This window comes from Mustelus asterias, chromosome 31 (genome assembly GCF_964213995.1).
Source record: "Mustelus asterias chromosome 31, sMusAst1.hap1.1, whole genome shotgun sequence".
Lineage (NCBI taxonomy): Eukaryota > Metazoa > Chordata > Chondrichthyes > Carcharhiniformes > Triakidae > Mustelus > Mustelus asterias.
This window is the reverse complement of record NC_135831.1, coordinates 4,028,736-4,054,523: the sequence shown is the minus strand read 5'-3', so window position 1 is coordinate 4,054,523 and position 25,788 is coordinate 4,028,736. Positions and strand designations below refer to the sequence as shown.

Below are 25,788 nucleotides of genomic sequence, written 5' to 3'. Positions count from 1 at the left end.
TCCTGATTGAATTTGTTATTTATATCGATGGCCCCTGGTTGATATTATCACCAGGAAATGGAAACCCGCCCTATCGAATCCCTTCCTAACCTACTCCAGACAGTAATCTGGAGCAGGAACCGTGGCTGATTTGTCCTCCCTGACAGAGGACACTCCAAGTCTATTTCTACAGTCAGCACAACCAAGAAATCAGACTAGGAAGCAATCATGATCCAAGGCACCACCGCGAGGCCTTCCACAGTCAAGTGGCATGCCTTTCAGGCTGTGTCATGGATAGAATGGAAACCTGGGCAGGCGACAGCAGGGCTGCCAGTATTTTCTGAACTGCAACATGCATTAAAAATGAGGAGATGAGAAAACAAATGATGTTATAAAGAGGAAAAAAACAGAAAAAAAGAACTGACAGGTCACTGGATCACTGACAGGTCACTGGATCACTGACAGGTCACTGGATCATTGACAGGTCACTGGATCACTGACAGGTCACTGGATCACTGACAGGTCACTGGATCACGCTGACTCAATTGTCCCACATCAGTGAGGGCTCAATCACAGCCACGTTAGGAAGACAACCCAAATGGCTGCCAGACTTCTCCCCACCCTGCCAAAAATTAAACAGGAAAAATGGCAGCAACATCTCAGATGCACCATAGAAAGCATTCTTTCTGGTCGTATCACAACTCGGTATGACTCCTGCTCTGTCCAAGACTACAAGGAACTACAAAAGGTCGTAGCCCAATCCATCACGCAAACCCAGCCTCCCATCCATTGACTCTGTCTACACTTCCCGCTGCCTCGGGGAAAAGCAGCCAGCATAATTAAGGACCCCCACACACCCCGGACATTCTCTCTTCCACCTTCTCCCATCGGGAAAAAGATACAAAAGTCACGCACCAACCGACTCAAGAACAGCTTCTTCCCTGCTGCTGTCAGACTTTTGAATGGACCTACCTCGCATTAAGTTGATCTTTCTCTACACCCTAGCTGTGACTGTTACACTACATTCTGCACTCTCTCCTTTCCTTCTCTATGAACAGTATGCTTTGAGTGTACAGCGCGCAAGAAACAAGACTTTTCACTGTATCCCAATACATGTGACAATAATAAAACAAATCAAATCCTTGCCCCCTATGTACTCTATGAATGGTATGCTTTGTCTGTATAGCGCGCACGAAACAATACTTTTTACTGTATCCCAGTACATGTGACAATAATAAATCAAATCAAATCAGTACAGCAGTGACACAAACCCCCTGACAGCCAGGAGAACTGCAAAGGCAGCACTAATAAGCTGGTTACCTGCACAGCGGTGTGACAAACACTTGCTGGTGTAGAGGAGAGGTGGGGATGTTTTCAGTGTATGACACCTGTTGTCACACAGGATCAAGTCGGGGCATAGAGAAGAGACTGTGCACTCAACGAAGGAAGCGTTTTACATCCAAATTTAATACACCCCCACCTCAGATATTACGATGCAACACTCCACCTCAAAAGGACACTGCATTTCACAGTTAGCGGTTTGTAACTAACATCAGCAAGTTAGTTTGACCGTTGCAATTGTATTTGGAGGGAGGTTTAAAAGGAGACTGTGCCCATCTTACAGTTCAGAGAATAAATGCCCCGAGTAGACTGATCGGCAATGGGGAAACCTTCATTTGCACTGGTGACTCTGCGGCGGAGGGAAAATAAATCTGGGTTCTTCATCAATGTGGCCCACACTGGGAAATTCACACAGCGACAGCAGAATGCAAGACATTGAAGCTCACACAGACAATCACTGTCAACACACCAGATGTGGGAAGAATGTTCCCCATGTTGGGGAAGTCCAGAACTCGGGCTCAGAGTCTAAGAATAAGGGGTGAGCCATTCAGAACCGAGATAGAATCATAGAATCCCTCCAGTGCAGAAGGAGGCCATTCGGCCCATTGAGTCTGCACCGACCACAGTCTCACCCAGGCCCTATCCTCATAACACCTTGCATTTACCCTGGCTAGTCCCGCTGACACCAAGGGATAATTTAGCACGGCCAATTCACCAAACCAGCACATCTTTGGGCTGTGGGAGGAAACCGGAGCACCCGGAGGAAACCCACGCAGACACGAGGAGAATGCACAGACTCCGCACAGGCAGTATTTTTTTACTTAAATATTAGAATAGAATCCCGACAGTGCAGAAGAAGGCCATTCAGCCCATTGAGTCTGCACCGACCACAATCCCACCCAGGCCCTATTCCCAATAACAAAGAACAAAGAAGCACAGGAACAGGCCCTTCGTCCCTCCAAGCCTGTACCGATCATGTGTTCCTAACTAGACCATCCGTTTGTATCCCTCTATTCCCAGTCTGTTTATGTAGCTATCTAGATAAGTCTTAAATGATCCTAGCGTGTCCGCCTCAATCACCTTGCTTGGTAGTGCATTCCAGGCCCCCACGACCCTCTGTGTAAAATATGTCCCCCGCATATCTGTATTGAACCTTGCCCCCATTACCTTGAACTTGTGACCCTTTGTGTTTGTCATTTCTGACCTGGGAAAAAACTTCCAACTGTTCACCCTATCTATGCCCTTCATAATGTTATAAACTTCTATTAAGTCGCCCCTCAACCTCCGTCTTTCCAGGGAGAACAACCCTAGTTTACTCAATCTCTCTTCATAGTTAATACCCTCCATACCAGGCAACATCCTGGTAAACCTTTTCTGTACTCTCTCCAAAGCCTCCACGTCCTCCTGGTAGTGTGGCGACCAGAACTGGACGCAGTATTCCAAATGTGGCCTAACCAACGTGACTCCATGTATCTGCCCTAACTAGTTCCCCTGACACTAAGGGTCAATTTAGCATGGCCAATCCACCTAACCCTCACATCTTTGGACACGAAGGGACAATTTAGCATGGCCAATCCACCTAACCCTCACATCTTTGGACACTAAGGGACAATTTAGCATGGCCAATCCACCTAACCCGCACATCTTTGGACACGAAGGGACAATTTAGCATGGCCAATCCACCTAACCCGCACATCTTTGGACACGAAGGGACAATTTAGCATGGCCAATCCACCTAACCCGCACATCTTTGGACACGAAGGGACAATTTAGCATGGCCAATCCACCTAACCCGCACATCTTTGGACACGAAGGGACAATTTAGCATGGCCAATCCACCTAACCCGCACATCTTTGGACACGAAGGGACAATTTAGCATGGCCAATCCACCTAACCCGCACATCTTTGGAGTGTGGGAGAAAATCCACGCAGACACGGGGGAGAATGTGCAAACTCCACACAGACAGTGACCCAAGACCGGGAATCAAACCTGGGTCCCTGGCGCTGTGATGCAGCAGTGCTAACCACTGTGCTGCCCCACAGCGAAGAAAGAACTTCTCCACTCAAAGGGTTGTGAACCTGTGGAATTCTCCACCACAGAAAGCTGGAGCCAGGTCGTTAGATACGTTCAAGAGGGAGCTGGACGTGGCCCTTGTGGCTAAAGAGATCAAGGGGGGTATGGAGGGAAAGTGGGAGTGGGATACTGAAAGTGCATGAGCAGCCATGATCACATTGAATGGTGGCCTGCTCCCGCACCTATTTTCCATCTTTCCATGTTTCAGAGTGCTGCTCATTACAGCACTGGTTCCCATATTCATAAACCACTTAAAAAAGGAACAGCCAGGTGGGAATGGGAAGAAATGAACAGCAGCGGCAACATGATAAAAACAGGAACCTAACTGACAAATGCCACCAACAACACTGATGGCCTTGTTTTTTTCTGCACACAAACAGTTTTGCACACACACACCCCCTCCAACACATCAAAATAAAAGCAAATGACTGTGGATGCTGGACATTCAAAACTCAGCAGGTCTGGCAGCATCTGTGAAGAGTGAGAAACATGAGTTAACGTTCCGAGTTCAATGAACATGAAGAGTCATGATTGGACTTAAAACGTTAAGTGTGTTTCTCTCTCCACAGATGCTGCCAGATCTGCGGAGTCTTCCAGCGCTCGGATTTTATATCATCAAGTAAACAGTTGTCTCAGGACATGCCTAAAGATTCTCCACAATCGACCCCAGCATCAGAGGACAACCTGATCGTGACACTTGGCCATACACACAAATATGGCCAGTGGTCAAACTGCACCAGATTCAGTGTCAGGTCAGTGCTACATATATACACACACACTAAGTAATGTGAATGTCACTGGTCATTCATTCAAGCGACAGGCAAATAAATAGTTCACTGCCATTTTTAAGCACAAAAATATTACAATTGCACGTGCAAAAATCTATTCAGCCAGCAGTATATTAACTCCAACATTTCAGAAGTTTACATTACAATTACAAAAGCGACAATGCTTTAAATGTGTAACTTGCTCTCACATGGCACGCTGCCCAAAAGAATCAGACCGCAGGACACAAAACGATCACCATCGGTAACATATGGCTGTCTACCGGGGTACATTAATGTCAAAAAATAACACTATTCTTTAAGCTGATCATCGTCAAACTGCTGCAGACAAGGAAGACATCTTTAATCCTTTTCTTTTCAGTTGCAAAGCCACTCGAGCCAGGCTCAACCTTTCAGGATGTATACAAGGCAGAAATGTTCACCTTCTACAAGGAAAAAAATAGTCCCCCCCCCCCATACTTCTCAAGGTGGGGAAGCAGAGTAGCGCTGTACGTGCAAATGTCATCGTTTTAAGAAAAAAAATAACTTTATTATAGAATAGAATCACAGAATCCCGACAGTGCAAAAGGGGGCCTTTGGGTCCATCGAGTCTGCACCGACAACAATCTTGCCCAGGCCCTATCCACGTAACCCCATGTATTTACCCTGCTAATCCCGCTGACACCAAGGGGCAATTTGGCATGGTCAATCCATCTAACCTGCACATAGAATTCCTACAGCGCAGGAGGTGGTCATTTGGCCCATCAAGTCTGCACCGACCACAATCACCAGGCCTTATCCCCTGACACTAGGGTCAATTTAGCATGGCCAATCCACCTAACCCGCACATCTTTGGACACTAGGGTCAATTTAGCATGGCCAATTCACCTAACCCGCACATCTTTGGACACTGTGGGGCAATTTAGCATGGCCAACCTACCTAACCCGCACATCTTTGGACACTAAGGGGCAATTTAGCGTAGCCAATCCTCCTAACCCACACATCTTTGAACACGAAGGGGCAATTTAGCATGGCCAATCCACCAAACCTTCACATCTTTGGACACAGTGGCGCAATTTAGCATGGCCAACCCACCTAACCCGCACATCTTCAGACACTAAAGGGCAATTTAGCATGGCCAATCCACCAAACCTTCACATCTTTGGACACAGCGGCGCAATTTAGCATGGCCAACCCACCTAACCCGCACATCTTCAGACACTAAAGGGCAATTTAGCATGGCCAATCCACCAAACCTTCACATCTTTGGACACAGTGGCGCAATTTAGCACGGCCAATCCACCTAACCCGCACATCTTTAGACACTAAGGGGCAATTTAGCGTGGCCAATCCACCTAACCCGCACATCTTTGGACACAGTGGCGCAATTTAGCACGGCCAAATCCACCTAACCTTCACACCTTTGGACACTGTGGGGCACTTTAGCACGGCCAATCCACTTAAACCCACACGTCTTTGGACGCTAAGGGGGGGGGGGGCAATTTACCACGATCAATCCCAGTTGGGAGCGCGAGAGGAAAACGGACACGAGGCTGGGATCGAACCCAATAGTGCTCACCCGCTGTGCCACTGAAGATGACGACTGGAGCTTTGGGGGGGGGGGGGGGGGGGGGGGAGATTGCTTCCCCTTGAATTGGGGGGGGGGGGGGGGGGGGGGGGAGATGCAAAACAGAAAAGGTCACAGCAGCAAAAGAAAAATGTTTTTGCTGACCCTTTTAACATGAGAGAGAAAATAAGCAAGAGCAAAGCAGCAGCTCTTTTGTTGATTTTGCATCTTATTTAAAAAGGTGCAGGGTGACTGAAAGTGTCAGCTGAGATTGGAGGAGGCGTGAGATAAGCAGCTGGAGGAGGAGGGAGCAATAATAATAATAATAAAGAGGGAGGGAGGTGAATTTATTAATTCTGAATGAATATGGAATTAAAAAGCTGGGGTGAGGGGGGGGGGGGGGAAGGTGTAAGTCCAAATATCATTAACCCTCCCCCCTCAAAAGACAAACCAGCCCTGGATTGAGAGCTGCCACGTCTATCAATCACCTCCCCTTTTGCGGGGAATTAAAATGGGGGGGGGGGGGGAAACATTAATTAATTAATTTTTAAATGTTTTTTAATTATAAAAGGGGTGGGGGAGGTTTCCAGGCAGAGGTTGTCTCTCTCTCTCTGGATGCCTGGGGATGGGGCTTTTTGCAAGGCCGCTCTCCGCTCAGCACCCCCTCAACTCCACAGGGGTAGGCCGCAACACAAGCCTCGGCCTCGCGTGAGCGCGGCTGGCCGGCCCCCGCTCGCTGGAGGCGGCCGCCTCCCGGCTGGAGGAAGCAAAAGGGGGAGTTATCTATCTATCTATATATATACACACACACACGCGCTGCACCGTGGATGAAGCCCAGGCTTCCCTACCTGGGCCGAAGGCTGGATTAATTTTATTTTTCCCAAATAAAAAAAAAGTCCCGTCTCCGCCTCTGTCGCTGCGGATCCTCCGATTCTAAAATGGCCGCCGCGCAGCGCGTCACGTGACCCCTCCCTCTCCACTCCTCCCCCCCTGCCCGGGTACACACCGCCAGACACCCGGATGTTGGGGACGGGGGAAGGGGGGGAGGAGAGGCGGGGCCAACGCACCACGTGCAGCGCGGGAAAGCTAAAAATAACGGCCGGTCCAAACCGTCGTCTGAGGCCACGCCCCCCCTTTCCCCAACCGACCGCGAGCACAATGACACGCCCCCCTCAACCGACCGCGAGCGCAAGGACACGCCCCCTCAACCGACCGCGAGCGCAACGACACGCCCCCCAGTCCAGTCCCACCATCGACAGACCATGAGCACCAGGACACGCCCCCTCAACCGACCTCGAGCGCAAGGACACGCCCCCTCAACCTACCGCGAGAGCAAGCTCACGCCCCTCCCCTCCAGTCCCACCATCAACAGACCACGAGCACAAGGACACGCCCCCTCAATCGACCGCGAGCACAGGACACGCCCCCCCACCCCCAACCTCAACTGACTGCAAGGACACGCCCCCTATCCCGTCCCAACCTCACCCGACCGCAAGGACACGCCCCCTCCCATCCCAACCTCAACCGACCGCAAGGACACGCCCCCCTCATCCCAACCTCAACCGACTGCAAGGACACGCCCCCTCTCCCAACCCAACCTCACCGACTGCAAGGACACGCCCCCTCCCATCCCAGCCTCAACCGACCGCAAGGACACGCCCCCCTCATCCCAACCTCACCGACTGCAAGGACACGCCCCCTCCCATCCCAGCCTCAACCGACCGCAAGGACACGCCCCCTCTCCCAACCCAACCTCACCGACCGCAAGGACACGCCCCCTCCCATCCCAACCTCACCCGACCGCAAGGACACGCCCCCTCCCATCCCAACCTCACCCGACCGCAAGGACACGCCCCCCTTCCCATCCCAGCCTCAACCGACCGCAAGGACACGCCCCCTCTACCATCCCAACCTCAACCGACTGCAACGACACGCTCCCCTCCTGTCCCAACCTCAACCGACCACAAGGACACGCCCCCCTCTCCCATCCCAACCTCAACTGACCGCAAGGACACACCCCCTTCCCATCCCAACCTCAACCGACCGCGAGCACAAGGACATGACCCCTCCCATCCCAACCTCAACCGACCGCAAGGACACGCCCCCTCCCATCCCAACCTCAACCGACCGCAAGGACACACCCTCTTCCCATCCCAACCACAACTGACCGCAAGGACACACCCCCTCCCATCCCAACCTCAACCGACCACGAGCACAAGGACACGCCCCCTCCCATCCCAACCTCAACCGACCACAAGGACACACCCCCTCTCCCATCCCAACCTCAACCGACCGCAAGGACACGCCCCCTCCCATCCCAACCTCAATCGACCGCAAGGACACGCCCCCTCTCCCATCCCAACCTCAACCGACCGCAAGGACACGCCCCCTCTCCCATCCCAGCCTCAACCGACTGCAAGGACACGCCCCCTCTCCCATCCCAGCCTCAACCGACCGCAAGGACACGCCCCCTCTCCCATCCCAGCCTCAACCGACTGCAAGGACACGCCCCCTCTCCCATCCCAGCCTCAACCGACCGCAAGGACACGCCCCCCTCTCCCGTCGCAACTTCAACCGACCGCAAGGACACACCCCCTCTCATCCCAACCTCTACCGACCGCGAGCAGAAGGACACGCCCCCTTCCCATCCCAACCTCAACTGACCGCAAGGACACACCCCCTCTCCCATCCCAACCTCAACCGACCGCAAGGACACGCCCCCTCTCATCCCAACCTCTACCGACCGCGAGCACAAGGACACGCCCCCTTCCCATCCCAACCTCAACCGACCACAAGGACACACCCCCTTCCCATCCCAACCTCAACCGACCGCGAGCACAAGGACACGCCCCCTCCCATCCCAACCTCAACCGACCGCAAGGACACGCCCCCTCTCCCATCCCAACCTCAACCGACTGCAAGGACACGCCCCCTCTCCCGTCCCAACCTCAACCGACTGCAAGGACACGCTCCCTTTCCATGCCCCCAAATGACCGCACACCCACACCGTCCCCTCCCCCGCCATACTGCTTTGTCCACCCCCCTCCTCCTGTCACTCATGGCTGAGTCCCCGCCCCGCTCTCCAGCTAAGATCACGCCCACATATGCCTCTGTCCCCGGTCACCCCGCCCCCACCACTACCCAGGCCCCGCCCCCTCCCTCAGGTAGCGATCCCCCCCGCGCTCGCCCCTGTTTCCCCAATACACACACACACAAGCTGAGGCCCCACCCCCAGAGGCAGAGGCCCCGCCCCCCACAAGGCAAAGGGCCCACCCTTCCCCCACTTCCCAAACACATACACAGCCTGAGGCCCCACCCCCATCAGGCAGAAGCCCTGCCCCTCAGGCAGAGTCCCCGCCCCCTCAGGCAGAAGCCCCACCCTTCAGGCAGAGTCCCTGCCCCCTCAGGCTGAGCCCCCACCCCCTCAGGCAGAGGCCCCATCCCCTCAGGCAGAAGCCCCACCCTCCCCCTGATCCCCAAACACATACACACACACACACACACACACACAGGCTGAGGCCCCGCCTCCCTCAGCTGAAGTCCGGCCCCCCCCCAGGTTGAAACCCCGCCCACTCAGGACAAGGCCCCCCTTGGCCCAGAGGCCCCACCCCACAGGCTGAGGCTGCACCACCCTGAGCCGGAAAGGCCCCACCCCCATATGCCAGAAAACCCACCCACAGGCTGAGGCCCCACCCCTAAACCAGAGACTCCACTCCAAAGCCATAAGCAACATCCCTAAGCCAGAGCCCCCACCCTTAAGACAGAGGCCCCACCCTTAAGACAGAGGCTCCACCTCTAAACCAGAGGCCCCACCCTTAAGACAGAGAGCCCACCCCTAAGCCAGAGACCCCACCCCCAAACCAGAGGATCCACCCCAAGACAGAGGCTCCACCCTTAAGCCAGAGGACACTCCCTTAAGACAGAGTCTCCACCCCCAAGCCAGAGGCCCCACCCCTAAGCCAGAGGCCCACCCTTAAGACAGAGGCCCCACCCTTAAGACAGAGGCCCCACCCCTAAGCCAGAGGCCCCAACCCCTAAGCCAGAGGCCCCAACCCCTAAGCCAGAGGCCCCAACCCCTAAGCCAGAGGCCCCACCACTAAGCCAGAGGCCCCAACCCCTAAGCCAGAGGCCCACCCTTAAGACAGAGGCCCCACCCTTAAGACAGAGGCCCCGCCCCTAAGCCAGAGGCCCCAACCCCTAGGCCAGAGGCCCCAACCCCTAAGCCAGAGGCCCCAACCCCTAAGCCAGAGGCCCCAACCCCTAAGCCAGAGGCCCCACCCCTAAGCCAGAGGCCCCAACCCCTAAGCCAGAGGCCCCAACCCCTAAGCCAGAGGCCCCAACCCCTAAGCCAGAGGCCCCAACCCCTAAGCCAGAAGCCCCAACCCCTAAGCCAGAGGCCCCAACCCCTAAGCCAGAGGCCCCAATCCCTAAGCCAGAGGCCCCAACCCCTAAGCCAGAAGCCCCAACCCCTAAGCCAGATGCCCCAACCCCTAAGCCAGAGGCCCCACCCCTAAGACAGAGGCCACACCCCTATGACAGAGGCCCCACCCATAAGACAGAGGCCCCTAAGCCAGAGGCCCCACCCCTAAGACAGAGACCACACCCCTACGACAGAGGCCCCACCCATAAGACAGAGGTCCCACCCCTAAGACAGAGGCCCAACCCCTAAGCCAGAGGCCCCACCCCCTAAGCCAGAGGCCCCACCCCCTAAGCCAGAGGCCCCATCCACTAAGCCAGAGGCCCCACCCCAAAGCCAGAGGCCCCACCCCAAAGCCAGAGGCCCCATCCCAAAGCCAGAGGCCCCATCCCAAAGCAGTAGTGCTAACCAATGTGTTGCGATTGTGGTTAATGCTGGTGTGAGGCTACTATGGGTCATTAAATTTGTTAAAGTTTATTTATTAGTCACAAGTAAGGCTTACATTAACACTGCAATGAAATTACTGTGAAATTTCCTTCGTCGCCACAGTCCGGTGCCTGTCCGGGTCAATCCACCCTAACCCGCACGTCTTTCGGACTGTGGGAGGAAACCGGAGCACCCGGAGGAAACCCACGCAGACACGGGGAGAACGTGCAGACTCCGCACAGACAGTGACCCCAAGCCGGGAATCGAACCCGGGGCCCTGGCGCTGTGAGGCAGCAGTGCTAACCCACTGTGCTACCGTGTTGATTACACGATTGTCAATGGGCTAATCGTAATTGATTGAATTTTGCAGTCATCAATTGGGTTATCCAGAATAACGTGGGGAAAGTATAAGTATGGCCACAGCAAACATTGATTCTTTGAGGCACGGTGTTTAGCACTGCTGCCTCACAGCGCCAGGGACCCGGGTCCGATTCCCGGCTTGGGTCACTGTCTGTGTGGAGACTGCACATTCTCCCCGTGTCTGCGTGGGTTTCCTCCGGGTGCTCCGGTTTCCTCCCACAGTCCGAAAGAGCGCGCTGGTTAGGGCGCATTGGCCGTGCTAAATTCTCCCTCAGTGTTACCCGAACAGGCGCCGGAGTGTGGCGACTAGGAGATTTTGAGTGACTTCATTGCAGTGTTAATGTAAGTCTACCTGTGACAATAATAAATAAACGTAAAGTTAAATTGCTGGGCTACAGGCTGGGAAAAGGCCCTGGTGGATTGCTGCTTCAGAGGGCCAGGGCGGACACGATGGGCCAAACGGCCTCCTACTGTTCACTGACCGTTCTACAGTGCAAAAGGAGGCCATTCGGCCCATCGGGTCTGCACCGACCACAATCCCACTCAGGCCCTATCCCCATAACCCCATGCATTTACCCAGCTAATCCCCCTGACACTAAAGGGGCAATTTAGCATGGCCAATCCCCCTAACCTGTACATCTTTGGATACTAAGGGGCAATTTAGCATGGCCAATCCACCTAACCTGTACATCTTTGGATACTAAGGGGCAATTTAGCATGGCCAATCCACCTAACCTGCACATCTTTGGACACTAAGGGGCAATTTAGCACGGCCAATCCACCTAACCTGCACATCTTTGGATACTAAGGGGCAATTTTGCATGGCCAATCCACCTAACCTACACATCTTTGGACACTAAGGGGCAATTTAGCATGGCCAATCCACCTAACCTGCACATCTTTGGACATTAAGGGGCAATTTTGCATGGCCAATCCACCTAACCCGCACATCTTTGGACAGTAAGGGGCAATTTATCATGGCCAATCCACCTAGCCTGCACATCCCTAAGCCAGAGCGGCACGGTAGCACAGTGGTTAGCACTGCTGCTTCACAGCTCCAGGGTCCCGGGTTCGATTCCCGGCTCGGGTCACTGTCTGTGTGGAGTTTGCACGTTCTCCTCGTGTCTGCGTGGGTTTCCTCCGGGTGCTCCGGTTTCCTCCCACAGTCCAAAGATGTGCGGGTTAGGTTGATTGACCAGGTTAAAAATTGCCCCTTAGAATCCTAAAATGCGTAGGTTAGAGGGATTAGTGGGTAAATATGTGGGGGTAGGGCCTGGGTGGGATTGTGGTCGGTGCAGACTCGATGGGCTGAATGGCCTCCTTCTGCACTGTAGGGTTTCTATGATTTCTATGATCTTTGGACACTAAGGGGCAATTTAGCATGGCCAATCCACCTAACCTGCACATCTTTGGACACTAAGGGGCAATTTTGCATGGCCAATCCACCTAACCTACACATCTTTGGACTGTGGGAGGAAACCGGAGCACCCGGAGGAAACCCACGCAGACACGGGGGGAGAACGTGCAGACTCCACACAGACAATGACCCAAGCCAGGAATCGAACCCGGGTCCCTGGCACTGTGAGGCAGCAGTTCTAACCACTGTGCCACCCATTGCGCTGCTCTCACAGTGGGAAGTTATCCACCCAGGAGTGGCGTCTGTTTAAAATAACGAATCAGAAAGTTCCAGGCACACAGGCTCCTGATATGCCTAATTAATGAATGGAGAAACTAGACTGTGACCCATAATTTCCCCTCCTCTTCCCTCCCTCTCTCTCCCTCCCAGGAGCAGTCAGCTGTGTAATTTATGCATCTGGAAAGCAAAGTTTTGGTGTTGGCGACCAAGCTCCCACTTTGGTGGGGGAGGGTGGACGGACAACCATCAACTGGGAGACGCCCCGTCAAAGCTGTCTCCTTGAGACAATGAGGCCATTAGCAGCTCATCTGGAGAAGTTCACTTGCTCTCTCCATCCTCTGCCCTCAGTCGCCTGACCGGTTCCGGGACAGGCAGCTTGCTGATTCTTTAACGTGTTCCCCAACCCCCTGGACCTGGTCAGTCCTTGCAAAGAGACAGTCACCTCTCAGCCATTTTCCAGAGGTTGAATTTCGCCCCCCACAGCCCCTTCTGAGGTGGAGGTGACAGTTCTACTTCACTCACCGACGTAGGTAAGGTCTTTTTGGTCTCACAGTCGCAAACCTTTACTTATTAAAGCAGCTCAGGGCCTGATTAGATTGACTGCCAGTGAGTCACAAGTTTACGATGAATTAAGTAGTGAGAAGGGATATTTATATGTTACATCCTTCAACGAGCCCTTGTAAGGCCTCAGAGTGTTTTATGTCTTACTTTTTAAAGGGCTGTTGGCATATGGGAAGACCTGACCATCAATTTGCACCAGAAAATGGAGGGAGCACCATGGGCGGCACAGAGGTTAAAGTTAATTAGTCACAAGTAAGGCTTACATTAACCCTGCAATGAAGTTACTGTGAAATCCCCCTAGTAGCCACACTCCGGCGCCCGTTCGGGTCAGTGCACCCTAACCAGCACGTCTTTCAGACTGTGGGAGGAAACCGGAGCACCCGGAGGAAACCCCTGCAGACACGGGGAGAACGTGCAAACTCCACACAGTGACCCAAGCCGGGAATCGAACCCATTTGCGGTGAGGCAGCGGTGCTAACCACTGTGCTACCGTGCCGCCCCCAACACACGGTTAGCACTGCTGCCTCACTGCCCCAGGGACCTGGGTTCAATTCCGGCCTCGGGTCACTGTCTGTGCGGAGTTTACACGTTCTCCCCCCCCCCATGTCTGCCTGGGTTTCCTCCGGGTGCTCCGGTTTCCTCCCACACTCCAAAGATGTGCGGGTTAGGTTGACTGGCCGTGCTAAATTGCCACTTAGTGTCCTGGGAGCGTGGGTTAGAGGGATTAGCGGGGTAAATATGTGGGATTACGGGGATAAGGCCTCGATGGGATTGTTGTCAGTGCAGACTCGATGGGCTGAATGGCCTCCATTTGCACTGTAGGGATTCTATGATTCAAGGGGGTGGTGGTGGTGGGGGATGGGGTGGGGGGGCGCTGATGGAGTATAAAATTAGGGAAGTCTTGCTACAACTACACAGGGCATTAGTTAGACCTCACCTGAGGGTACTGTGCATAGTTTTGGTCACCTTGCTTAAGGAGGGACCATAGAAGCGTAGAATCCCTACGTGCAGAAAGAGCCCATTTGGCCCATCAAGTCTGCATTGACTCTCCGAAAGAGCATCCCATCCACACCCTCCATCCTATCCCCATAACCCCACCTAAATCACCTAACCTACACATCTGTGGACACTAAGGGGCAATTTACCACAGCTAATCCACCTAACCTGCACATCTTTGGACTAAGGGCCCCTTAGTGAAGGTTAGGTGGATTGGCCGTGCTAAATTGCCCCTTAGAGTCCAAGGATATGCAAGTTAGGTGGATTGGCCACGCTAAATTGTCCCTTCATGTTCAAAGAGGTGTAGGTTAGGCGGATTGGCCATACTAAATTCCCCCTTAGTATCCAAAGAGATTTGGTTAGGTGTGGATTGGCCATGCTAAATTGCCCCTTAGTGTCCAAAGATGTGCGGGTTAGGTGTATTGGCCATGCTAAATTGCCCCTTAGTGTCCAAAGATGTGCAGGTTAGGTGGATTGGCCGTGCTAAATTGCCCCTTAGTGTCCAAAGATGTGCAGGTTAGGTGTATTGGCCATGCTAAATTGCCCCTTAGTGTCCAAAGATGTGCAGGTTAGGTGGATTGGCCGTGCTAAATTGCCCCTTAGTGTCTAAAGATGCGCAGGTTAGGTGGATTGGCCGTGCTAAATTGCACCTTAGTGTCCAAAGATGTGCAGGTTAGGTGGATTGGCCGTGCTAAATTGTCCCTCAGTGTCCAAAGATGTGCAGGTTAGGTGGATTGGCCATGCTAAATTGCCCCTTAGTGTCCAAAGATGTGCAGGTTAGGTGGATTGGCCATGCTAAATTGCCCCTTAGTGTCCAAAGATGTGTAGGTCTCTTCGGCCTGGGTAAAATGCTCTTTCAGAAGTCGGTGCAGACTCGATGGACTGGGACTGAATGATCTCCTTCTGCACTGTAGGGATTCTATGATAATGAACCGTACATAAGACTACTGAATAAAACAAGAGCCCATGGTGTTGCGAATAGTATATCAGCATGGATAGATGATTGGCAAACTAATAGAAGATAGAGAATTGGAATAAGAGGGGCATTTTCAGGATGGCAACCTGTAATTAGTGGAGTGCCACAGGGATCTGTGCTGGGTCTCGAATTATTTACAACATATATTAATGACTTGGATGAGGGAAGTTTTGATTTGATTTGATTTGTCACATGTATTGGGATACAGTGAAAAGTATTGTTTCTTGCGCGCTATACAGACAAAGCATACCATTCATAGAGTACATAAGGGAGAAGGATTTGATTTATTATTGTCATGTATTGGGATACAGTGAAAAGTATTGTTTCTTGCGCCCTATACAGACAAAGCATACCGTTCATAGAGTACATAGGGGAGAAGAGTTTAATTTGATTTATTATTGTCACATGTATTGGGATACAGTGAAATGTATTGTTTCTTGCGCACTATACAGACAAAGCACACCATTCATAGAGAAGGAAACGAGGGAGTGCAGAATGTAGTGTTACAGTCGTAGCTAGGGAATAGAGAAAGATCAACTTAATGCAAGGTAAGTCTATTGAAAAGTCTGACAGCAGCAGGGAAGAAGCTGTTCTTGAGTCGGTTGGCACCCAGATCTCAAACAATGTTTGAGTACAGGAATGAGATGGAGAATCTGGTGAACTGGTGCGGCAACAATAATCTCTCCCTCAATGTCAACAAAACGAAGGAGATTGTCATCGACTTCAGGAAGCGTAACGGAGAACATGCCCCCGTCTACATCAATGGGGAAAAATAGAAAGGGTCGAGAGCTTCAAGTTTTTAGGTGTCCAGATCACCAACAACCTGTCCTGGTTCCCCCCCCCATGCTGACACTATAGTTAAGAAAGCCCCACCAACGCCTCTACTTTCTCAGAAGACTAAGGAAATTTGGCATGTCAGCTATGATTCTCACCAACGTTTACAGATGCACCATAAAAAGCATTCTTTCTGGTTGTATCACAACTTGGTCTGGGCTCCTGCTCTGCCCAAGACCGCAAGGAACTACAAAAGGTTGGAAATGTAGCCCAATCCATCACGCAAACCAGCCTCCCATCCATTGACTCTGTCTACACTTCCCGCTGCCTCAGCAAAGCAGCCAGCATAATTAAGGACCCCACACACCCCGGACATTCTCTCTTCCACCTTCTTCCTTCGGGAAAAACATACAAAAGTCTGAGGTCACGTACCAACCGACTCAAGAACAGCTTCTTCTCTGCTGCTTTCAGACTTTTGAATGGACTTACCTTGCATTAAGTTGATCTTTCTCTACACCCTAGCTATGACTGCAATCGTACATTCTGCATTCTCTCGTTTCCTTCTCTATGAACAGTGTGTTTAGTCTGTATAGCGCGCAAGAAACAATACTTTTCACAATACCTGTGACAATAATAAATTAAAACAAATCAAATCAAAAGGTGGAAGAGAGAATGTCCGGGGTGCGTGGAGTCTTTGATTATGCTGGCTGCTTTGCCGAGGCAGCGGGAAGTGTAGACAGACGCATCAACGGATGGGAGGCTGGTTTGCGTGATGGACTGGGCTACATTCATGACCTTTTGTAGTTCATTGCGGTCTTGGGCAGAGCAGGAGCCCAGACCAAGTTGTGATACAACCAGAAAGAATGCTTTCTATGGAGCATCTGTAAAAGTTGGTGAGAGTCGTAGTGGACATATCAAAAATCCTTAGTCTTCTGAGAAAGTAGAGGCGTTGGTGGGGCTTTCTTAACTATAGTGTCAGCGTGGGGGGTACCCAGGACAGGTTGTTGGTGATCCGGACACCTAAAAACTTGAAGCTCTCGACCATTTCTACTTCGTCCCCGTTGATGTAGACAGGGGCATGTTCTCCTTTACGTTTCCTGAAGTCGATGACTATCTATGTACCATTGAATGTACCATTGCCAAGTTTGCAGATGACACAAAAATAGGTGGGAAAGAAAGTGGTGAGGAGGACACAAAGAGTCCAAAGACGGGTAGAGGCAAGTTAAGTGAGTGGACAAAAATTTGGCAGTGGAATATAAAGCAGGAAAATGTGAAGTTATGCAGTTTGGTAGGAATAATGAAGGAGCTGAATATTATTTAAATGGAGAAAGATACCAGAGGGACTTGGGGATCGTCATACATAAATCATAAAAAGCTAAATTGCAATCGGGAAAATGGAACGTTGGCCTTTATTTCAAATTAAATGGAATATAAAAAATAGAGAAATTTTGCTCAAACTATACAAGGCAGTAATTAAACCAAACTTGGAATACTGTGAACAGTATTATCTAAGGAAAGATATACTGGCATTGGAGGCAGTCCAAGGCTGTAGGGATGGATATTCTTATGAGGAGTGGGATTTGCGGATAGCGATGAGGACCATCAGAGGATACAGCAGGATATAGATCAGTTGGAGACTTGGGCGGAGAGATGGCAGATGGAGTTTAATCCAGACAAATGTGAGGCAATGCATGTTGGAAGGTCTAATACAGATAGGAAACATACAGCAAATGGCAGAACCCTTAAGAGTATTGATAGGCAAAGGGATCTGGGTGTACAGGTACACAGGTCACTGAAAGTGGCAATGCAGGTGGAGAAGGTAGTCAAGATGGCATACGGCATGCTTGCCTTCACCGGCTGGGGTATTGAGTTTAAAAATTGGCAAGTCATGTTGCAGCTTTATAGAACCTTAGTTAGGCCGCACTTGGAATATGGTGTTCAATTCTGGTCGCCACACTACCAGAAGGATGAGGAGGCTTTGGAGAGGGTACAGAAAAGATTTACCAGGATGTTGCCTGGTATGGTAAGGTATGGTATGGGGCGGCACAGTAGCACAGTGGTTAGCACTACTGCTTCACAGCACCAGGGTCCTGGGTTCGATTCCCGGCTCGGGTCGCAGTCTGTGTGGAGTTTGCACATTTTCCCTGTGTCTGCGTGGGTTTCCTCCAGGTGCTCCGGTTTCCTCCCACAGTCCAAAGATGTGCGGGCTAGGTTGATTGGCCATGCTAAATTGCCCCTGGATGCATAGGTCCCGGGTTAGTGGGTAAATATGTAGGGATATGTAGATAGGGCCTGGGTGGGATTGTGGTTGGTGCAGACTCGATGGGCCGAATGGCCTCTTTCTGCACTGTAGGATTCTATGGAGGGCATTAGCTATGAGGAGAGGTTAGAGAAACTTGGTTTGTTCTCACTGGAATGACCGAGGTTGAGGGGCGACCTGATAGAAGTCTACAAGATTATGAGAGGCATAGAACATAGAACATAGAACATAGAACATTACAGCGCAGAACAGGCCCTTCGGCCCACGATGTTGCACCGACCAGTTAAAAAAAAAAACTGTGACCCTCCAACCTAAACCAATTTCTTTTCGTCCATGGACAGAGTGGATAGTCAGAAGCTTTTTCCCAGGGTGGAAGAGTCAATTACGAAGGGGCACAGGTTTAAGGTGCGACGGGCAAGGTTTAAGGGAGATGTATGAGGCAGATTTTTTACACAGAGAGGAGTGGGTGCCTGGGACTCGTTGCCAGGGGAGGTAGAGGAAGCAGATACGGTAGTGACCTTTAAGGGGCGTCTTGACAAATAGGATGGGAATAGAGGGATATGGTCCCAGGAGGGATAGGGGGTTTTAGTTCAGTCGGGCAGCATGGTCGGTGCAGGCTTGGAGGGCCGAAGGGCCTGTTCCTGTGCTGTAATTTTCTTTGTTCTTTGAGTGGTTGAGTAGGTTTGGGTCTGTACTCATTGGAGTTGGAAGAATAAGAAGCGACTTTATTGAGACATATCAGATTCTCAAGGGGCTTGACAGGGCAGATGCTGAGAGGTTGTTTCCCCTTGTGAGAGAGTCTCAGACCAGAGGGCATAATCTCAGAGTAAGGGGTCGCACTTCTAAGACAGAGATGGGGAGAAATTTCTTCCATAAGACCATAAGACATAAGAAACATAAGAAATAGGAGCAGGAGTAGGCCATCTAGCCCCTCGAGCCTGCCCCGCCATTCAATAAGATCATGGCTGATCTGACGTGCATCAGTACCACTTACCCGCCTGATCCCCATAACCCTTAATTCCCTTACCGATCAGGAATCCATCCATCCGCGCTTTAAACATATTCAGCGAGGTAGCCTCCACCACCTCAGTGGGCAGAGAATTCCAGAGATTCACCACCCTCTGGGAGAAGAAGTTCCTCCTCAACTCTGTCTTAAACCGACCCCCCTTTATTTTGAGGCTGTGTCCTCTAGTTTTAACTTCCTTACTAAGTGGAAAGAATCTCTCCGCCTCCACCCTATCCAGCCCCCGCATTATCTTATAAGTCTCCATAAGATCCCCCCTCATCCTTCTAAACTCCAACGAGTACAAACCCAATCTCCTCAGCCTCTCCTCATAATCCAAACCCCTCATCTCCAGTATCAACCTGGTGAACCTTCTCTGCACTCCCTCCAATGCCAATATATCCTTCCTCATATAAGGGGACCAATACTGCACACAGTATTCCAGCTGCGGCCTCACCAATGCCCTGTACAGGTGCATCAAGACATCCCTGCTTTTATATTCTATCCCCCTCGCGATATAGGCCAACATCCCATTTGTCTTCTTGATCACCTGTTGTACCTGTTATAGGAGCAGAATGAGGCCACTCAGCCCATCGAGTCTGCTCCGCCATTCAATCATGGCTGATATTTTTCTCATCCCCATTCTCCTGCCTTTTCCCCATAACCTCTGATCCCCTTATTAATCAAGAACCTATCTATCTCTGTCTTAAAGACACTCAATGACCTGGCCTCCAAAGCCTTCTGCGGCAAAGAGTTCCACACATTCACCACTCTCTGGCTGAAGAAATTCCTCCTCATCTCTGTTTACAGATTCCCTACCCTCTCAGCGGGTAGGAAATCTGTAAAATTCTGAGGGCTATAGAGGCTGGGTCGTTAAGTATGTTCAAAGCTGAGATTTTTCATCAGTAATTGGAATCAAGGTTTGTGGGGATAAGGCGGGAAAGTGGAGTTGAGGATTATCACATCAGATCGTTGAATGGCAGAGCAGACTTGATCGGCTGAAAGGTCTACTCCTGCTTCTAAGTCTTAAGATTTCCTCACTCCTCAAAGCCTGTCCACCATCTACAAGGACACAAGTCGGGAGTGTGATGGAATACTCCCCCACTTGCCTGGATGAGCGCAGCTCCCAACAACACTCAGGACACCATCCAGGACAAAGCAGCCCCGCTTGATTGGCACCCCATCCACAAACATTCGCTCCCTCCACCACCAGTAGCAGCTGTGTGTACCGTCTACAAGATGCACCGCAACTCGCCAAGGCTCCTTAGGCAGCACCTTCCAAACCCACGCCCACTATCAGAAAGACAAGGGCAGCAGACTCACGGGAACACCATCACCTGCAAATTCCCCTCCCAACCACTCGCCATCCTGACTTGGAAATATATTGCCCTTCCTTCATTGGCACTGGGTCTGAATCCTGGCACCGTGGGAGTATTTACAACGCATGGACTGCAGCAGTCAAACAAAGTGGCTCACCCACCACCACCCCAAGGGCAATTAGGGGTGGATGATGACTGCCAGGTTAACTAGCAATGCCCACATCCCCGTAAATGATGACCAAAGGCTGGGTCAAAGAGGTCGCTTTGAAGGCATGTCTGAAAGGAGTGGTGAGGGAGAAGTTGAGAGGTTTAGGGAGGGAATTAAGGAGGGCTCAGGACCTAGGCTACTGAAGGCACAGCAACGGACGGTGGAGCGATTAACAATTGGGGATGTGCAACAGATCAGAAATAGGAAAGTGCAGATACCTCGAGGGTCGGTGGAGACTGCAGAGATTGGTATGGAGGGCACAGGGAGGGCATGAGAGGACTCTGAAAACAAGGAGGAGACTTTTAAAATCAAGGATTTTCTTGAGCAGGAGTTAAGGTTAGACTTGGTGGCCAGTGTTCGCGATCAAAGTTAGGAACAGTGGCTAGGGTTGGGGTTAGTGATTAGGGTTCGTGGTTCGGGTCAGAGTTGGCGCTTAGGGTTAGGGTTGGTGGTTACGTTTACAGTTAGTGGTTAGCTTTAGAAACCTTTTCTTATTATTAACTACAATAGTCATCAATAATAGGGGTGGTGCACTGCTGCCTCACAGCGTCAGGGACCCAGGTTCGATTCCTGGCTTGGGTCACTGTCTGTGTGGAGTTTGCACGTTCTCCCTGTGATCTTTCTGTGCATCCTAGCTATGACTATAACATTACATTCTGCATTCTCTCCTTTCCTTCTCCATGAACAGTATGCTTTCTCTGTACAGCACGCAAGAAACAATACTTTTCACTGTATCCCAATAAATGTGACAAGAATAAATCAAAACAAATCCTTCTCCCCTATGTACTCTATGAACGGTATGCTTTGTCTGTATAGCGTGCAAGAAACAATACTTTTCACTGCATCCCAATACGTGACAATAACAAATCAAATCAAATCAAACCAAATCGAAAATCAAAGTATCTGTGTGGGTTTCCTCCGGGGGCTCCGGTTTCCTTCCACAGTCCAAAGATGTGCAGGTTAGGTGGATTGGCCATGGTAAATTGTCCTTTAGTGTCCAAAGATGTGTGGGTTAGGGGGATTGGCCATGCTAAATTGCCCCTTAGAGTCCAAAGATGTGCGGATTAGGTGGATTGGTCATGCTAAATTGCCCCATAGTGTCAGGGGGACTAGCTAGGGTAAATGCTTGGGGCTATGGGGATAGAGCCTGGGTGGGATTGTGGTTGGTGCAGACTCCGTAGGCCGAATGGCCTCCTTCTGCGCTGTAGGAATTCTATATTTTCCATGCCCGCTGGACACCGCAGGCGCTCGGGTGTATTCGTGATTCCTTTAGTCATATTTTAATTTGAAGTTTTACGTTTCCTTTCTACTTTGTCTTCTGTTTTGGGCAGTTCCCCATCTTTTTGGGAGCTGCCCTTTTTAATTTGCCCCTTAGTTAAATTGATTTAGTTTTATTGTTTTGTCAAAAAGATTGACTGCATACTTGTCACTTGGCCCCTACTTTAGGGAGCAATGGTTTTGATAAAATAAAACAAACAAGCATTTCAAAAGTCATAGATTGCTATGTGATTGCATATGGGGCCATAGTGGCTTGGAAAGACTCTCAAAGACCAAAGAAAATTACAGCACAGGAACAGGCCCTTCGGCCCTCCAAGGATGCACCGACCATGCTGCCCCGATTGAACTAAAACCCCCTACCCTTCCGGGGACTGTATCCCTCTATTCACATCCTATTCATGTATTTGTCAAGATGCCCCTTAAATGTCACTATCATATCTGCTTCCTCTACCTCCCCCGGCAGTGAGTTCCAGGCACCCACCACCCTCTGTGTAAAGAACTTACCTCGTACATCTCCTTTAAACCATGCCCCTCACATCTTAAACCTATGCCCTTAGTAATTGACTCTTCCACCCTGGAAAAAGCTTCTGACTATCCACTCTGTCCATGCCACTCATAATCTTGTGGACTTCTATCAGGTCACCCCTCAACCTCCGTCGTTCCAGTGAGAACAAACCAAGTTTCTCCAACCTCTCCTCATAGCTAATGCCCTCCATACCAGGCAACATCCTGGTAAATCTTTCCTGTACCCTCTCCAAAGCCTCCACATCCTTCTGGTAGTGTGACGACCAGAATTGAACACCATATTCCAAATGTGGCCTAACTAAGGTTCTATAAAGCTGCAACATGACTTGCCAGTTTCTAAACTCAATGCCCCGGCCGATGAAGGCAAGAATGCCATATGCCTTCTTGACTACCTTCTCCACCTGCGTTGCCACTTTCAGTGACCTGTGTATCTGTACTTCCCAGATCCCTCTGCCTATCAATACTCTTCAGGGTTCTGCCATTTACTGCATATTTCCTATCTGTATTAGACCTTCACATTGTCCGGATTAAACTCCATCTGCCATCTCTCCGCCCAAGTCTCCAACCAATCTATATCCTGCTGGATCCTCTGACGGTCCACATCGTTATCCGCAAATCCACCAACCTTTGTGTCGTCCGCAAACTTACTAATCAAACCAGCAAGAGTTTCATAGCCAGGTGGCGTAATTGGTTTTAGAGGGAAGTTGAAGATTGTTTTTATTCCATTAGGGCTGGAAAATGCTTGAAGGAGTGGCAGAGGCAGAAATCCTCAACGCTTTTAAAAAAGACTTTGATATGCTGTTGAAGTGCAGGGCTACAGACTTAAGAGCTGAAAGTAAAGTTTATTTATTAGTCACAAGTAAGGCTTACATTAACACTGCAATGAAGTTACTGTGAAAGGTGTAGTTAGGTTGGCATGGTCTCAGATGGGCCAAATGGCCTCTCCTGTGCTGTAATGATTCTAATTGGAGTTACCCTCCCTCTGTTGATTTCCTTCCTTATACAATCATAGGATCACAAGCATCCAGAGCATGGGGGAAGGCCATTCTGCCCATTAGGTCTCGGCCAGTTGTACATGGAACCATCAGTCCCATTCCCCCACTCGTAGCCCTAAAGCTTATTTATTTTGCGTCGCGGGTCAGCTTACATTAACACTGCAATGAAGTTACTGTGAAAATCCCCTAGTCGCCGCACTCCGGCTTCTGTTTGGCTAACGCTGGGGGAGAATTTAGCGCGGCCAACGCACCTTAACCAGCATGTCATTCGGACTGTGGGAGGAAACCGGAGCGCCCGGAGGAAACCCACGCAGACATGGGGGAAAGAACGTGCAGACTCTGCACAGACAAGTGACCCAGGCCAGGAATCGAACCTGGACCCCTGGCACCGTGAGACAGCGGTGCTGACCACTGTGCCACCATGCCACCCAAGAGCTGAACAGTGAAATTAGGCTGGATAACTTGTGGCCGGCATGGTCTCAAAAGGGTCAAATAGCCTCTCCTGTGCTATAATGAGTTTAATTCTCTTGGAATTGTCCTCCCTCTGTTGATTTCGTATCTTATACAATCATAGGATCCCAGGCATTTAGAGCTCAGGGGGAGGCCATTTTACCCATTAGTTCCAGGCCAGCTATACATGGAACCATCAGTTCCATTCCCCACCCTCAAGTTTAAAGCTTATTTATTTTGTGTGATGTCGATGAGCCAAATGGCCTATCCTGAGGTATAATAATTCTACCTCTATTGGAGTTGCTGTCCCTCTGTACTATCATAGGATCATGGGCATTGAGAGCACTGGAGGAGACCTTTCTGCCCATCAGATCCAGGGTGGCTCTACATGGAACCATCAGTCTCATTGACCTGCCTGTAGCCCATAGATAAGCATTCTTTCTGGTTGAATCACAGCTTGGTATGGGGCTCCTGCTCTGCCCAAGACCGCAAGGAACTACAAAAAGGTCATGAATGTAGCCCAATCCATCACGCAAACCAGCCTCCCATCCATTGACTCTGTCTACACTTCCCGCTGCCTTGACAAAGCAGCCAGCATAATCAAGGACCCCACGCACCCCGGACATTCTCTCTTCCACCTTCTTCAAAGATGTCCAAAGATGTGCAGGCTAGGTTGACTGGCCATTCTAAATTGCCCTGAGTGTCCCGGGATGCATAGATTAGTGGGTAAATATGTGGGGATATGGGGATAGGGCCTGGGTGGGATTGTGGTCGGTGCAGACTCGATGAGCCAAATGGCCTCTTTCTGCACTGTAGGGATTCTATGATTTCTATGATTCTTCCATCGGGAAAAAAATACAAAACTCTGAGGTCACATACAACCGACTCAAGAACAGCTTCTTCCCTCCTGCCATCAAATTTTTGAATGGACCTACCTCGCACTAAATTGATCTTTCTCTGCACACTAGCTATGATTCTAACACTATTATAGAAAGGATATTATTAAACTAGAAAGAGTGCAGAAAAGATTTACTGGGATGCTACTGGGACTTGATGGATTGAGTTATAAGGAGAGGCTGGATAGACTGGGACTTTTTTCTCTGGAGCGTAGGAGGCTGAGGGGTGATCTTATAGAGGTCTATAAAATAATGAGGGGCACAGATCAGCTAGATAGTCAATATCTTTTCCCAAAGGTAGGGGAGTCTAAAACTAGAGGGCATAGGTTTAAGGTGAGAGGGGAGAGATACAAAAGTGTCCAGAGGGGCAATTTTTTCACACAGAGGGTGGTGAGCATCTGGAACAAGCTGCCAGAGGTAGTAGTGGAGGCGGGTACAATGTTATCTTTTTAAAAGCATTTAGATAGTTACATGGGCAAAATGGGTATAGAGGGATATGGGCCAAATGCGGACAATTGTGATGAGCTTAGGGGTTTTAAAAAAGAAAGGGCACCATGGACAAGTTGGACCGAAGGGCTTGTTTCCATGCTGTAAACCTCTATGACTCTATGACTACATTCTGCACTCTCTCCTTTCCTGCTCTATGAATGGTATGCTTTGTCTGTACAGCGCGTAAGAAACAATAATTTTCACAGTATGCCAATACATGTGATAATAAATCCAATCCTTCTCCCCTATGTACTCTATGAACAGTATGCTTTGTATAGCGGGCAAGAAACAATACTTTTCATTGTATCCCAATACATGTGACAATAATAAATCAAGTCAAGTCTTTCTCCCCATGTACTCTATGAATGGTATGCTTTGTCTGTATAGTGCGCAGGAAACAATACTTTTCACTGTACGCCAATACATGTGACAATAATAAATCAAATCAAATCTTTCTCCCCTACATACTCTATGAACGGTATGCTTTCTCTG

At 50.4% G+C, this 25,788-nt stretch overlaps 2 protein-coding genes across 2 annotated transcripts in view; one reads left to right on the top strand and one right to left on the bottom strand.

Moving 5' to 3' along the window:
* The window catches only part of gigyf1a (GRB10 interacting GYF protein 1a), a 136,097-nt gene extending 129,408 nt beyond the window's left edge, over nt 1-6,689 (bottom strand). The window contains exon 1 of the mRNA XM_078200764.1: nt 6,576-6,689. The gene's annotated coding sequence lies outside the window, so the exon portion shown is untranslated. The remainder of the gene's footprint in view (nt 1-6,575) is intronic.
* LOC144481627 (uncharacterized) overlaps nt 1-25,788 on the top strand; it is a 74,986-nt gene that overhangs the window by 14,425 nt on the left and 34,773 nt on the right. Inside the window, exon 4 of the mRNA XM_078200763.1 lies at nt 3,965-4,147. Coding sequence (XP_078056889.1) covers nt 3,965-4,147 — 183 coding nt within the window. The remainder of the gene's footprint in view (nt 1-3,964; nt 4,148-25,788) is intronic.